This window comes from Stenella coeruleoalba, assembly GCF_951394435.1.
Source record: "Stenella coeruleoalba genome assembly, chromosome: 10".
In the NCBI taxonomy this organism is placed as follows: Eukaryota; Metazoa; Chordata; class Mammalia; order Artiodactyla; family Delphinidae; genus Stenella; species Stenella coeruleoalba.
The window spans coordinates 58,021,045-58,035,802 of record NC_137156.1 but is presented as its reverse complement, the minus strand read 5'-3'; the positions used below and the strand labels follow the sequence as shown (position 1 = coordinate 58,035,802).

At 39.2% G+C, this 14,758-nt stretch overlaps 2 protein-coding genes across 8 annotated transcripts in view; both read left to right on the top strand.

The window, feature by feature from the left end:
- TOPAZ1 (testis and ovary specific TOPAZ 1) overlaps nt 1-3,659 on the top strand; it is a 67,838-nt gene extending 64,179 nt beyond the window's left edge. For 6 of the 7 annotated variants that reach the window (XM_079933792.1, XM_079933787.1, XM_079933786.1 and 3 more), the window contains one exon: nt 3,217-3,659. In XM_079933792.1, coding sequence (XP_079789918.1) covers nt 3,217-3,436 — 220 coding nt within the window. In that variant the 3' untranslated portion in view covers nt 3,437-3,659. Of the gene's footprint in view, nt 1-1,228; nt 1,586-3,216 lie in introns of those variants that run through there. The other variant, XM_079933789.1, reaches the window with a different exon arrangement.
- Nucleotides 3,660-5,690: 2,031 nt separating this feature from the next.
- The window catches only part of TCAIM (T cell activation inhibitor, mitochondrial), a 37,760-nt gene continuing 28,692 nt past the window's right edge, over nt 5,691-14,758 (top strand). Inside the window, exons 1-3 of the mRNA XM_079935217.1 lie at nt 5,691-5,956; nt 11,516-11,588; nt 12,866-13,001. Of these exons, the coding sequence (XP_079791343.1) occupies nt 5,866-5,956; nt 11,516-11,588; nt 12,866-13,001 (300 nt within the window). The 5' untranslated portion in view covers nt 5,691-5,865. The remainder of the gene's footprint in view (nt 5,957-11,515; nt 11,589-12,865; nt 13,002-14,758) is intronic.

Below are 14,758 nucleotides of genomic sequence, written 5' to 3'. Positions count from 1 at the left end.
TTTAGGTGTTCAAAGAGATGGGTCTTTTTTTTTTTTTTTTTTTTTTGTGGTACGCGGGCCTTTCACTGTTGCGGCCTCTCCTGTTGCGGAGCACAGACTCTGGACGCGCAGGCTCAGCGGCCATGGCTCACGGGCCCAGCCGCTCCGCGGCATGTGGGATCCTCCCGGACTGGGGCACGAACCCGCGTCCCCTGCATCTGCAGGCGGACTCTCAACCACTGCGCCACCAGGGAAGCCCGAGATGGGTGTTTTTTAGGTGTGGACCTTTCTCGTGTACTGGTGGTTTTTAGTTAGGTACCTAAAAGTTATCTTTTTGGTCAACACAAAAGATCTAAGAACCAGGTCTAAAAGGGAAATATATGATAATTTATTAGGTTCAGTCAAGAATCCTGTTCAAAATAAAGCCATCAGCCTAGTTTCAATATTTTAAAATGTTGTTATAAATGCATAAATATTATAATGTAGCTGTTGGACCAGAGTGGCATCCCTTCAGATAATTTTGTTCAAAATTCCAGAATTTAGTTTTACACCACTCCAATTTCTTGTCAGCTTTATCTAGGAAACTTGTAATATAAGCATCTCATGGGACTCCTGTTTTGGCGTTTCTTAACAAGAATTTTGCTTCAGTTTACTGGTGTTAGAAACCAGATCCTCAGACTGAATATTCTGTTAGTTATCTATTACAGTGTATAAGTTATCCCAAAGCTTAGTGGTTTAAAATAGCAAGTAGTTTCTTAGTTTCTGTGGGTCAGGAATTTTAGAGTAGCTTAGCCAGATGGTTGTGGCTAGGGGTCTCTCATGTCACTGGACTCAGGATGTGGTCAGGACCTGCAGTCACCTACTTGATGGCTTCACTGCGGCCGGAGGATCCGTTTCCCAGCTGGCTCACTCATGCCTGTTGGCAGGAAGCCTCAGCTCCTCACCACATGGGCCCCTCCATAGGTTCCTTAAGTGTCTTCATGACACAACAGCTAACTTCTCTCAGAGTGAGTGATCCAGGAGAGAGAACACAAGGAGGAAGCTGCAGTGCCTTTTGTGATCTTACATCAAGAACTGTGAAGGCTCTGAGATTCCACCCCATTTGCAGGCTGTAAGTCAGCCTGCCATAGTTTCACGGATCCTGGCATAAGACACAAGACCTCCTGGGTTGGAGACAGGACTTTATTACTCGTGGCACAGCAAGCAGCATGGTTATCTGCATATTTGTATCTCTTCCTCTTGCTCCCAGGTTCCACACTTGGGCCCAGATGGATACCTGCACATGCAGTGGGTTCCATTACATGAGAGGAATCGTGAACTTAGGAACCCTAATCTTTTACAATGGGTAATAAACATACCTGTCCCTTGCTCTTCAGATGGAAACGCTATCTCCACCTTGTAAGGCTGTAAGCAAACCTGTCTTTTGCTCCTGAAGGAGAAACTATCTTTGTCTTTCAAGGTTGTCCACTATATTAAACATCCTTGAAATCTGGAACAAGGGGTAATCAGTGTCTCTGCTCTCAGAACTTCCAGAAATGCAAGGGACCATGAAAATTGATATCTAACAATCTAGTGTCCAAAGTTGTGCATCATTTCTGCTCTATTTATTGGAGATAAACAAGTCATTCAATCCAGCCTACACTTAAGGGGAGGAGAATTTATTTTAGGTCCACCTTTTTTTTTTAAACCCACTAAAATTAGCTTTTTTGTTAATTTTAGTGGGTTTAAAAAATTAACAAAATTTGTTAATTTTGTTAATTTTCCTGAGGGCCTTCTGTTTACAACTATGCACTACAGTTGCGTGAGGCATTTGGGCTCTCCACTATCCTAATGAGGGTTTGGTTTTCTCATAACTTTCCATTCCCCAAATATGCAGTCTGTTTATTCATTATTGAATTTGTGGGGTATTTGTGATGCCAGCACATAACTAGTGACATGCCTGGATCTTCTATTTTGTCCTAACCAATATTGTTTTCTCCATTACTGTTATCATACCAAGCCCTGCTTTGTTACATTAACCTCTGAGAGAGTTTTTATTCATCTTAAGACTTTCAGAAACTGCATATAGTTGGTGTATGCCCAGTCTACCAGATTTCAGGCACCAATCCTAAGCCAGAATGTACTAGAAGCGGCCTGACCAATCTTTGCTCTCTATGATCACTGATTCCTGTTCAAAGTGGAAGTCCTTACTCCCACCACTCCGTAGACCACACTGTTGTGCTAACACAGGTAGGCTCATACTCGGGCCTTGCTGCTGAGCCTTTTAGGTGCCCAGAGCAGGATGCAGTGAACACAGAGAGAAAGTGATGCCTAATAACAGCTACATCTCTATTTTATATACTTCTTACTCCCTATCTCATAGGAGAAATAGCCATAAGGTATGAGTTTTATGAAATTTGGTGACTGTTAGATAAGTTATTTTAAAATTCCAGCACTTTAGTGAAGTACCTTAAATCAGGACTGAAAATAACTTAGTAGAAAGTTATTCAGATATGAATATACTATAAATATTATAGTATACTATAATATAGTATATTATAGTATATATATATACTATATAATATACTATATTATAGTATATATATACTATATAATATACTATAATATTATACTATAAAAATTTAGTATAAAGGCATACAGCTACAATTTCTGTTACCAGATGTGAGCTACAAATTAAGTATATGCTTATAATTTAAAATAGCCATATCAAGGTAAAACACATGAATGTTAGTAACTCCAAACTCGATTAAATTTACTATTCTTTTATGAATTATAATGAATAATTATACAGTTGTTAATTTGAAAATACAAAGAGAGAGGTTATTAGTTGTGTTCTAGATCAGTGTTTCCAAACTGCGGGTTGTGGCCCATTTGTGTAGTGAAATCAGTTTAGGGGGTTGCAACCATTTTATTTTAAAAAATGAAACAATAGAAAATAGGGTCATAAGGGTAAGTCTTGTTTTGTGAAACTTTTCAGTTTTTATGTATGCAGGTATATATTGGGTCACAATATAAAATGTCTTTATTACTGTGTGTCATGGTCAAACAAGTTTGAAAGCCACTGTTAGAGTAAAAAGGGGCTTCCCTGGTGGCGCAGTGGTTGAGAGTCCGCCTGCAGATGCAGGGGACGCGGGGACTGTCATAGCTTAGAACCAATAAATGTAAATTACTATCTTTTGAAGAAACTATATAGCTTCTTTTTAGAGTTTCTGACTTTGTGAGGTGTTCACTTTGTAGATGTGAAGAAAACAAATCTTGGAGCAAGGATGATTATCAAGCTGCAGTGGAAAGATTAATTATGGCTGCTCGTATATCAGATCCAAAGCTCTTCATTAAGCACATGACCGTCAATGTTAATAAGGAACAGGTTTATAGTTTGGAACATTGTTCTGCCCTGAAATGGTTGAAAGAGAATATGAAGTGGGCTGGAAAGGTTTGGCTTTTCAGTAACCATTAGTTATTAAAGGCTTTTTTTTTTTTAAGTTCAAGTAATCATTGATGAAAATAAAGACAGTTTTCACTATATTCAGCTTTTGCTCTTTATTGATTTATAGTACGTCAGTAGCTTTCAAACACTAAAAATTTTGAGGTATGCAATTTATAACAGTTTTACCCATACTGCAAATGATTTTTCAGATTACTTTTTGACATCTCTTTAATTTAGGTAAACCTAATATGGTGAATCCCAATTTATTCTGAAATCCAAACAATGACAAATCACAAACTGAGTATTGTGCAGCATTTAATAAGAGGGAGACATAAAGGGGAAAATATTCAAGCAGGTGTCTGGAGCTTTCAGAACAACCTTTAGGGTTATGAAGTAGATTTGGTGAGCACTCAGTCCAGTCTCTAAAGCCTATTGTACATTTGTAAAATAGAATAGTCAAATAATACTGGAAAATGACTCAAACACTAAAATTCCAGAGTACCTTCTGAGTTATACCAGAAATTTTAAATTATTCTCTAAAGTTTTCCTTTAGTGTATCTTAAAATACTATATGTATCTTGAAAATTTGTAATTTATGTACATTACATTAGGTATGACTAAAGAAATCAGTATTTTAAACAAATATACCAGAACCTATCCAAACAAGACTTGTACTTTTCAAGCCACCTTGGGAAGTTTAAGCTTCTTTTCTGAACCCATCTGCAGAATCTGTAGCAGTCATTCTCCAAGGTGGTCATCCTCAATCCTTAATTTGATACTTTAGATTTGATACTTTAAACCATAATTTAAATCATTTAGAGAAAATGTCTGAGTAAGGAGAGTAATAAAAGAGTAAGTGGTGACTAAGGAGACTGAAAGTATTTCTTAAAGGGGTTCCCAAAATACGGTAATGGCAGCATCACTGGAATAAGTCTATAACCTCACAAGAATAAAAAAGTTAAAACCTAGCGCTTAGCAGAATGCCTTACTATGATAAAATGTGGAATGAATACTCTCATGAATGGGATATGGGAAGTAAGGCATAAGTAGACATCAAGAAAGAGCCCCCCCCCCAAAAATAATAAAAAATAAAAAAGAGGCCCAGTTCTCTAGTATGAACAAATTGGGTGACTAACTGCCATTACTGAAATTCAGCACCTAAGAAATAAATTGGGTTCGGAGATTACCACCATCAGTTTGAAGTGCCTTTGAGGACAAGTGAAGAACGGTAAGTGGGCAATTATAACCTTATGCTGGTGGCAAGGATGTATTTGAAAGGATGAAGATGCGAAAGATGATAAATTAAGCTTTTAGGAAAAATGGGATTGGATGGGACGAACCACAAATTGACCAGATGGTTTCTAATGAATGATAAGTCAAGAACCCTTAGGGCTGGAACAAAGGGAGGTTGGTTGTTTTGTTTGTTTTGTTTTTTGGTATTCTGGGGGTATTTTTTGGTTTGGGGTTGTTTTTTTTTCCCCCAGCTCGGTCAACGGTGCCAAAAGGTAGGAAAAGAGCGGTTATTGTATTTGTCTTATTCCATCTGTGGCAGTTTATGGGAATAACCAAAGTCATAGAAGCGAAATACAGCTAACAGTAGAAACCCCAAGCTGATAGTGGAGAATTCCTTAAGGGCCAAAGTCAAAAGGAAAATACAAACCGGAGAAAATAGTTTTAATTAGCTGTATGTATGTAAAGAAAGCCAAAGGCTATACTCAGTAAGACCTTTAAAACCTGGAGGTCTCAAGCGAGAGTCGTTCTAAGGCGTCAGCTCCGAACGCTCTACGGACTGATCCGCCAAGCCAGCCTCTTCCCCTCCCAGGCGCCGGGGGTTGGGGGACCCGGGCCGGGGAGGAAAGCTGGCTGGCGCGGAAAGCGGGCCGGCGCATGCGCACGCTCGGTCGTCCTTCTTTCCTTGCCCTCCCCACCAACCCTCGGTCCAGGCCCGGCCACCTGCCGCCCAGTCATTTTCCGACCCCCTCCCGCCTAGTCCTTCCTATCCCTTAGCGCTCATTCGCGCCTTCTAAAGCTTTCAGCTGAGTGCGCAGAGCCCGCTCCGGGCCGGACCGTAAGAAGACGGAGGGACGGGAGCTTCCACGCTGCGAGAAGGCAGGCGTTCACCTAGTTGCTGACGTCAGGGTGGGGCTGAGAACCGCTAGGCTTTTAAGCCGCGTCCTGGGGCTGTGCGCAGGCGCCCCAGAGAGGAAGGCCTGGCACGCTTCAGCCAATGAGAGCGCGACCTGCCGCCCGACCCAGAGCCCGGACTCCTCTCGAGCAAGCCTCTGCGGCAGGCGCCGACGGACGGGTGGAGCAGTACGCGCCCAGCTGAGATTTCTCGGGTGGGGACTCAGCACCGCGGGTAGGAGCCTGTCAGAGCCTGTCGTCAGGTGGGGCGAGAGCGGGCGGGAGCTCCGGCCCGGCGGCGCGCCCTCGTTGGCCGGGCTGGCGCCCCGGTGCGCATGCGCTCCTGCCTGGCCCAGCGCACCCTTGCAGAGCCCTGCGAGAGGATCGACCGTCCTTCCTCCTGGTACCTGGTGGGAGGTGGAGCAGGTAGGAGGAAGCCCTCGCGGCGGACCCTTGCCAGAACTGTAAGGAGCAGGACGGGAGGGGCTCCATTTGTGCTTTCAGGCTGCTCGGGGCAGAAGCGGGGGTGGGGGTGGGGGTCGGGGTGGGCAGAGATCAGAGTCGCCTTAGCTCGACGTGCTAACTTTTGAACCCAGGCAGTGCCGGGATCGGAGTGCCCGCATAGTATCTGTTTTAACTTGTTTTGAAATGAGAAACCTGAGACGATTTAGGTTTTGTTTCCGACTATTACATTTCCCCGAAGTCTTTGACTTATCCTAGGATATGGTTATGATTCAAATCTCATAGCAAAAGATTTACAAAAGGAAGCTTAAAAACCCTTGATACTTTGCTTTGCTGCAATTTATTAATTTATCTAAAGGGCTTCCTGCTTTTTCCCTTCCCTAAGAAGTGTTAAACCGAAGAGCAGTGAAATATTGCCTGCTTTTATCTCTCCTTGATAGAACAAACTACTTTTTAAACCTTACAAGATAGTTACTAAGGAAAGTCACAGTTTAAATGAGAGTAGCCTGAGGATATTAACTCTGTTCAAATAAGTTACTAGGACCTCTGTGTGGCAAACGTGGTTTCTATCGAATGTAATTTAAACTTCTTAGACTACCCATAATTTGGCTTTTCCACCAATTTAGATATCTCTTTCTACCCAATTTGATATGAAACTGCCTAGAAGATTTAATGCCTCACTTTAAACAGCACAGGACTTACCTGGTGGCGCAGTGGTTAAGAATCCGCCAGCCAATTCAGGGGACATGGTTTCGAGCCCTGGTCCGGGAAGATCCCACATGCTGCGGAGCAACAGGCCGTGCGCCACAGTTACTGAGCTTTCCCTGACAGTGTCATGTTCACTTAAATTTGCCTTGAATTGGCCTAGATCAGCGCCATCCAACAGAAATACAATATGAGCCACGGATGTAATTTAAATTTTTCTGGTAGTAAATCACAAAAGACCAGGTCGTGTTTTGCTTTTAAAAAAGCAAAAAGAAACAAGTGAAATTAATAAATTATCATTTCAACATCTAATCAGGATAAAAAATTATTAATGGGATACTTTGCATTTTCTTCATACTAAATCTTTAAAATCCAATGGGTACTTTACACTTAAAACACGTCTCAGTTCACAGTAGCCACATGTGCTAGGGGCTCCCTTATTAGGCAGCACAAGTCTAGATTCGAATTCTCTTTACTGCAGTGTGAACCTTTTTAGGAAATAGGCAACTCACCAAAAAAGCAGGCAGAAAATACCTAACTCTTAACCTATAGTAGCCTAATTTTTTTAAGTTCTTTCTAAATCTAGAAACCATGATTTAATGTTCAGACTTGTATTTGAGAACATTTTATTTTCATTGGGAGAATCTCTTGTCACTCTTCCAAGTATTAATGTCCTTTTTTTAGTCATTGCTCAGTACTAAGTTTAATTATACCCTATGATTACAGAGTGAACAATGAATGAATTATTTTTCTGGACAACTGAAGACCCGGACTTTTAAATACAGAAACTTTTTTTTTTTTTGGCTTTGATTATTTTTGACAGAATCACTTCTAAAACATGCTCTATAATTCTCTGCATAACATACTTTATGCTCCATGTTTGAAAGTCACTGAGGATACAATCCCTAATTTTTGCAACTTTGCTGTGAGTGACTCTTTGGAGACTAATTCTGAAGTAACTCTTAAGATGAATTGCTAAATCAGCTTTTCCTAACAATTCTTTTTTTTTTTTTTTTTTTTTTTTGTGGCCTGGCCACATGGCTTGTAGTATCTTAGTTCCCCAACCAGGGATGGAACCCACGCCCTCTGCAGTGGAAGCACCGAGTCCTAACCACTGGACTGCCAGGGAAATCCCTCCTAACAATTCTTATTTATAGATGTTTAGATATGTACATTTCTAAACAGTGTAACTTGGCTGCCTGCCTCTCAAATTCTTTGTGAATCAAATTGGAGACAGCCAGTCTTTTCTAAATCAACTTCCAAAAATTTTATTGTCTTTTTAGTGTGCTTTAACTTCTGTTTCAAATCAGTGATCATGACAGTTCCTTTTCAGTGTTTTATTTGTTTTGATGTCTTGCTTTGGAAAACGGGAGTAGAGTATGACTTGGATCACCTACATTGCACATCAGATGGAGACCTTGTGATTTCATGAACTTCTAAAATGCTGCTGCAACAGACCATTAAAACAGGTTACATCATTGTTGCAATGGTAGGCCTAAGTTCTAGGCCTACTTAGTTCAGTACTTCTGACTTTTCAAGGCTTCTTATAAGATCATTTTATGCTGAAAAGGATGATGGTTAGAACTTGGCTGCATATTATTTTCATCTCTTGCCCATTCATATTCTTGGTTGATCATATGCCCCTCGAGTATTATTCCTTGTTTCTTACCCAAGTTTTAGCTCATTTATTAGCATCTTTGCAGTTAAGTGGCATAAATTTTCTTACTAATATTAAAAATGAAATGTCATTGTGTGTGAAGATGAGGGGCTGTTTTCTTCTTGAGCTAGATTGGAATCACAGTCCAGGGCCGTCACTGGACAGATTTCCCAGGGCCAGGGGCCTGTCTTAAATACTGAATGAACAACACGTACCTGCTCTATTCCTTTTCATTGTTTAATTTTGTATGCTAGAAGCATTGATTTTTTTTTTTTTAAGAGCATACTTCGCGTGCTCATTGTAAATAAACTAGGAAATAAAAAAAAGTAAAGGGCTTCCTATCCTACCACCTAAAGAGAGCCAGTGCTGGATTGGATATGTATATTCTTCTGGTCTCTTCTTTGCAAGCTTGGAGGCTTGTACCTGTTCTGTCTTACTAAGTCGAGATTGTTCAGTTACTTCATGATGACATTTAGTGAGAATTCAGTCGGTCATGGGCAGCACTGAAACTTTAGTCAAAATGGTTCTTTCTTCCTCATTGTATCTCCATTTAATCTCAGAAATTTTCCAAATGGTAGTATTTCTGGTATCCGTATTTGTCTCAAACAAAATAGCAAGGTGAAGGGTTAAATAAAAATCACGTTTTTAAACATTTAAATGAATACCTATAAACACATTCTGTATCCAAAAGGGTCTTGCCACACCAGTCCACCAGAAAATGAATGGAAGCACCCACTGTTGTTTGCAAATGCACTTTTTAAATAGGTAATTCTTGAATTGTCTTTTAAATACATCTTTCTATTATCCTGTTAATGGCAGTTTTCCTTCATTACCTTGGTTCAGGTATATTAACTGCATTATGAAAAAATTTTTTAAACTTTTTAGTTCTTAAGATTTGACAGAATAGGACTTGAGCCACGTGGTGGTTTGTTTTGAGCAAATACACTCTTCCACAGGCTCAGAGCTTCATAAGCCGGGGGAAGAAAGGATTTTTTACGTGGTGATTATCATGTGAATAATATGGCATTTCAAGACAGGTTGCTCATAGAATTTTTAAAATCACTCGGTCAGTTGACATGGAGACTATAGTATAGTTGAAATTCTTGCTGAAGCTCTAAATTATTGGAAAAGTCCATGTGATTCAAATCATGTTCCCCCTTTTATCTGCTTAACCTTTTAAAAAAAAAATAAGTTTTATTTTTTAGAGCAGTTTTAGGTTCACAGCAAAACTGACCAAAGTACGAGTTCCCACATACCCCCTCCCCACACACAGCCTCCCACACCTGAGTTGTACATTTGTTACAATCGATGAACTTAAATCGACACTTCATTCTTGCCCAAAGTCCATAGTTTACATTAGGGTTCACTCTTGGTGTTGTACATTCCACGGGTTTGGACAAATGTATAATGCCATGTACCTACCATTGTAGTATCATTATACAGAGAGTTTCACTGTCCTAAAAATCCTCTGTGCTCCACCTATTCATCCCTCCCTCTCCCCCAACCCCTGGCAACCACTGATCTTTTTACTATCACCATAGTTTTGCCTTTTCCAGAATGTCATAGAGCTGGAATCATACAGTATATAATCTTTCCAGATTGGCTTCTTTTGCTGGGTAATATGCATTTAAATTTCCTCAATGTCTCTTCATGGCTTGATAGCTCATTTCTTTTTGGCAATGAATAATATTCAATTGGCCGGATGTACTACAGTTTATCCACTCACCTACTGAAGGATATCTTGGTTGCTTCCAAGTTTTGGCAATTAAGAATAAAGCCACAATAAACATCCGTGTGCAGGTTTGTGTGTAGACAAGTTTTCAGTTCATTTGGGTAAATACTAAGGAGGGTAGTTGCTGGATCATATGGTAAGAGTATGTTTAGTTTTGTAAGAAAGCCCCAAACTGTCTTCCAAAGTGGCTGTATCATTTTGCATTCCCACTAGCAATGAACGAGAGTTCCTGGTGCTCCACATCCTCACCAGCATTTGGTGTTGTTGGTGTTTTGGATTTGGCCATTCTAATAGGTGTGTTGCAGTATCTCATAGTTTTAATTTGCATTTCCCTGATGACCTATGATGTAGAGCGTACTTTCATATGCTTATTCGCCATCTGTATATCTTCTTGCAGGAGGTGTCTGTTCAGGTGTTTGGCTCCCTTTTTTAATCAGGTTGTCCGTTTTCTTATTGTTGAGTTTTAAATGTTTTTTGTATATTTTGGATAGCAGTCCTTTGTCAGATATGTGTATCTTTTACAAATATTTTCTCCCAGTCTGTGGCTTGTCCTCTTGTTCTCTCTACGTTGTCTTTTGCAGAGCAAAATTTTTAATTTTAATGAAATTCAGTATATCAATTCTTTGCCTTCATGGATCATGTGTCTGGTGTTGTATCTCAAAAGTCACTGACATACCTTAGGTCATCTAGGTTTTCTCCTAGGTACTCTTCTAGGAATTTTATAGTATTTTTGTTTTACATTTAGGTCTTTGATCCATTTTGAGTTAACTTTTATGAAGGGTGTAAGGTCTGTGACTAGATTAACATTTTTGCATGTAGATGTCCAGTTGTTCCTGTACCATTTGTTGAAAAGATTATTGTCGCTCCATAGTATTGCCTTTGCTCCTTGTCAAAGATAAGTTGGCTATATTTTTGTAGGTCTATTTCTGGGCTCTCTATTCTGTCCCATTGATCTATTTGTCTGTTCTTTCACCAGTACCACACTGTCTTGATTACTGTAACTTTACAGTAAGTCTTGAAGTCCAGTAGTGTCAGTCCTCCAACTTTATTCTTCTTTGGTATTGAGTTGGCTATTCTGAGTCTTTTGCCTCTACATATAAACTTTAGAATGAGTTTGTTGATTTCCATAAAATAACTTACTGGGATTTTGATTGGGATTGCATTGACTCTGTAGATCAAGTTGGAAAGAATTGACATCTTGACAATATCAAGTCTTCCTATCCATGAACATGGAATATCTCTCCATTTATTTAATTCTTCTTTGATTTCTTTCATCAGAGTTTTACAGTTTTCCTCATATAGATCTTGTACATATTTTGTCAGATTTATAACTAAGTATTTCATTTTGGGGGGTGCTAATGTAAATGGTAATGTGTTTTTAATTTCAAATTCCACTTGTTCATTACTGGTATCTGCTTAACTTTTTAAGTGATTAATGGATGCCTGGAAGTTGACCTACATATATATTCAGAAATGTTTTGCCACCTGAGACCTGTGAGGAGGTAAGCTTTGCGGTTCCATCTGTTATTAGTATTTGTTGGGGTGGAGGGGTGTGGAATCTGTTAGGTGTTTAGCTAATTTCAATTTATTATAATTTATCAAATTCTAACTATTTTGTGGATAATATGGTGGAGGGCAGGAATAAAAAAAGAAACAAAATTCATGTGAACATCCAGGTCCATTCTCCCAAGAGTCCATTCAGAGTAGAAGGTGAAAAGAATACCATCTTTCAAAATAGTTCAGTGTGAAAAGTTTAAGAGGAAAAAAAGATAAAGTTTGTCCTTAGCACAGTTCTTATTACCATGTTGCCCTCAAGTCTATTGCCATCATATAGAAAAACACGTTACATTTAAATTCTATAGTAAGGTCATTTGACTATCATATTTACTATTTATGTAGTAAAGAGTAGATAGTCTAAACCCTATCTACTTCAAGAAAGGATTTAAGGAGTTCAGTAAAATTTAATTGGCACAGTAATAGGCATATATAGGGTAATCAAAATGGAGACCAGATACCCTCTAGAGAAAGATCATTTGTTAAAAAAATAGAACTGATGAGACAATTATTCAAACATCAAATTTCATTCTGGCTTCTTGGTAGCCCAGTCAAAAGAGATAAATAAAGTGTTTATTTGGCTCAAAGTATATAACCAAAATAAAATTGGATCTGTTCCATAAAAATGACATGTGAAGTTTTAGATTTCTAAAACATATTTGGCAATAATTAGTACTTTTAATTAACTATTATGTACATGAATGTCTTAGTAAATAGTCATTGTTAAAAGGAATGTCTTGGGACTTCCCTGGTGGCGGAGTGGTTAAGAATCCGCCTGCCAATGCAGGGGACACGGGTTCAATCCCTGGTCCGGGAAGATCCCACATGCCACGGAGCAACTAAGCCCACATGCCGCAACTACTGAGCCCATGCGCCGCAACTACTGAAGCCCACTTGTGCTCTAGGGCCTGCACGCCGCAACTACTGAGCCTGTGTACTCTGGAGCCTGTGCACCACAACGAAAGATCCCGCGTGCCACAACTAAGACCCAGTGCAGCCCCAAAAAAGTAAATTTTAAAAAAAGAAAAAGAAATCATGTGGGACTCACTGCTTTCAAAACTTTTGTAGATTTCAAAAACCCACAAAATTTTACACTTTGGTTTCTGTCTTATTTCTACGGTATTTTCCATACACGATAATCTTAATGCTACTGTCACTTTATACATGGGGGATTTGTGTCCATGTCAGTGCTCTGGTGAATAATAAATCCATATCTTTTAAAAAGGTTATGTCCAGGAAAGATATTTCCATACTGGTTTCTCTACTCAAGAGCTTTATCAGGAGCTGAAGCAGTCAATGCCTTGAGGCCATTCTATTTTGCTGTACATCCAGATTTCTTTGGACAGCACCCCAGGGAAAGGGTAAACAATTATTTTTTTACTTTTTAACATTTAGTCTATGTTTTTGTTTAGTTTATTTACCTTTGCTACAGTATAATACAGAGAGTTCTATAAATTGGGGTTGTTTTGTCACGGTGGAATAATCAGTGCTTTGAACTATAGATACTGAAAATTGAAACTAAAACTATTGTTTTTTCTAAATGAAAGCTGTCATGTTTTATGCAGGCAATAAAGATATCATGTAAACTCCTTAGAGTATTAGTAATCATATTTTCTGTACCAGGTTTGAAAGTAAAATTGAGGGTTTGAAGGAAAATTTAAGGGCTCTGATACCCTAATCAGTCCTTTTTTTTAAGGTTGATGCAAGGAGGGTTTTTCAGTGCCCAAATAGTTTTTCCTTATGTTGCATGCTGCTGGTCCACTTCCCTATATCATCAGTTAATGTCTTCTCAAGGAATACAAACTCATGATGAACTTAGGAAGGTCACTATTTTTTAATGTTAGATAATATATTACAAAGCCAGATGCTTTGGAATAATTTCATTGGTTCCTTTTATCTTCCTTAACATTGACACCTGGTTTAACATGAAAAGGAATTTAAAACTCTTGAAAATTAGAACATTATTGTGTTGCTTCTCCCCCTTTTTTGGGGGTGGGGGGGCATGCCTTGCGGCTTGCACGATCTTAGTTCCCCAACTAAGCGAGGAGTCCTAACCACTGGACCGCCAGGGAATTTCCGGTATTGCTTTTTTCTACTTGCCATGGAAAATAAATCAGTTTTGCTTCTTTGCTTTAGGAAAATATTCTGTTTATGATAGTTGATATATATATATATATATATATATATATATATATATATATATATATATATATATATAGGCTATTCGAAGTCATATCCTTTTTAAGTAATTAGTAAATTGAATCAACAGAAAAATACTACCTTGGAGATGTAATAATTTAATACAAATTATTGGGGATGTCATAAATTAACACAATTTAATTTAATGTTTAATAATGTAAAGTTTTTAAATCCAACGTGTGAGGAAAAATTAAGCTTAGTACTAGGTGACTGGTTTCCCTCCTCTACAAGTGTACCTTTTTTTTTTTTACTAAAACTTCTGTGTGCTATAAAAGGTGAACTCAGCAGGCTTGGGTTGCTTTGTTGCAAAGAAATGCCAGGCTTCAGTGCTGGCCCTTCACTGCCTCCTGGGAGATGAGCTCTGAGCCCCTGGGATATCCTGGCCTGATAAGAATGTTTTTGTGTGCCGGGGCCTTGGGCCACACCAGATAGTTTATGCTAACAATGTATTTTACGGTGAATGGCTGTTTTCTCATGTCTGAGGCCCTCTGGGGAGGCTGGAGACTGAATAGCTATGGTCAGTCATGTGGGCATGTAGTGCCCCAGTAAAAGCCCTGGCCCCCAAGGCTTGGATGAGCTTCCTCGGTTGGCAGCACTTCTCATGTGTTGTCACATATCCTTGCTGGGGGCTTAAGCACTGTCTGTACAACTCCCCTGGGAGAGAACAACTGGAACCTTGCGCTTGGTCCCTACGGGACTCCACCTTACATGCCTTTTCCCTTTGCTGATGTTAATCTGTATCCTTTTGCTGTTATAAACTGTAACTGTGAGTATAACAGCTTTTCTGAGTTCTGTAAATCCTTCTAGTGAATCATCAAACCCCCAACACAATATAGCTGAGAGCGGTATATTGTACTAAATTCAACAAACAAAAACAAACAAACTGTTCCTAATTTCAGATCACACTGTGTTTCTGAGA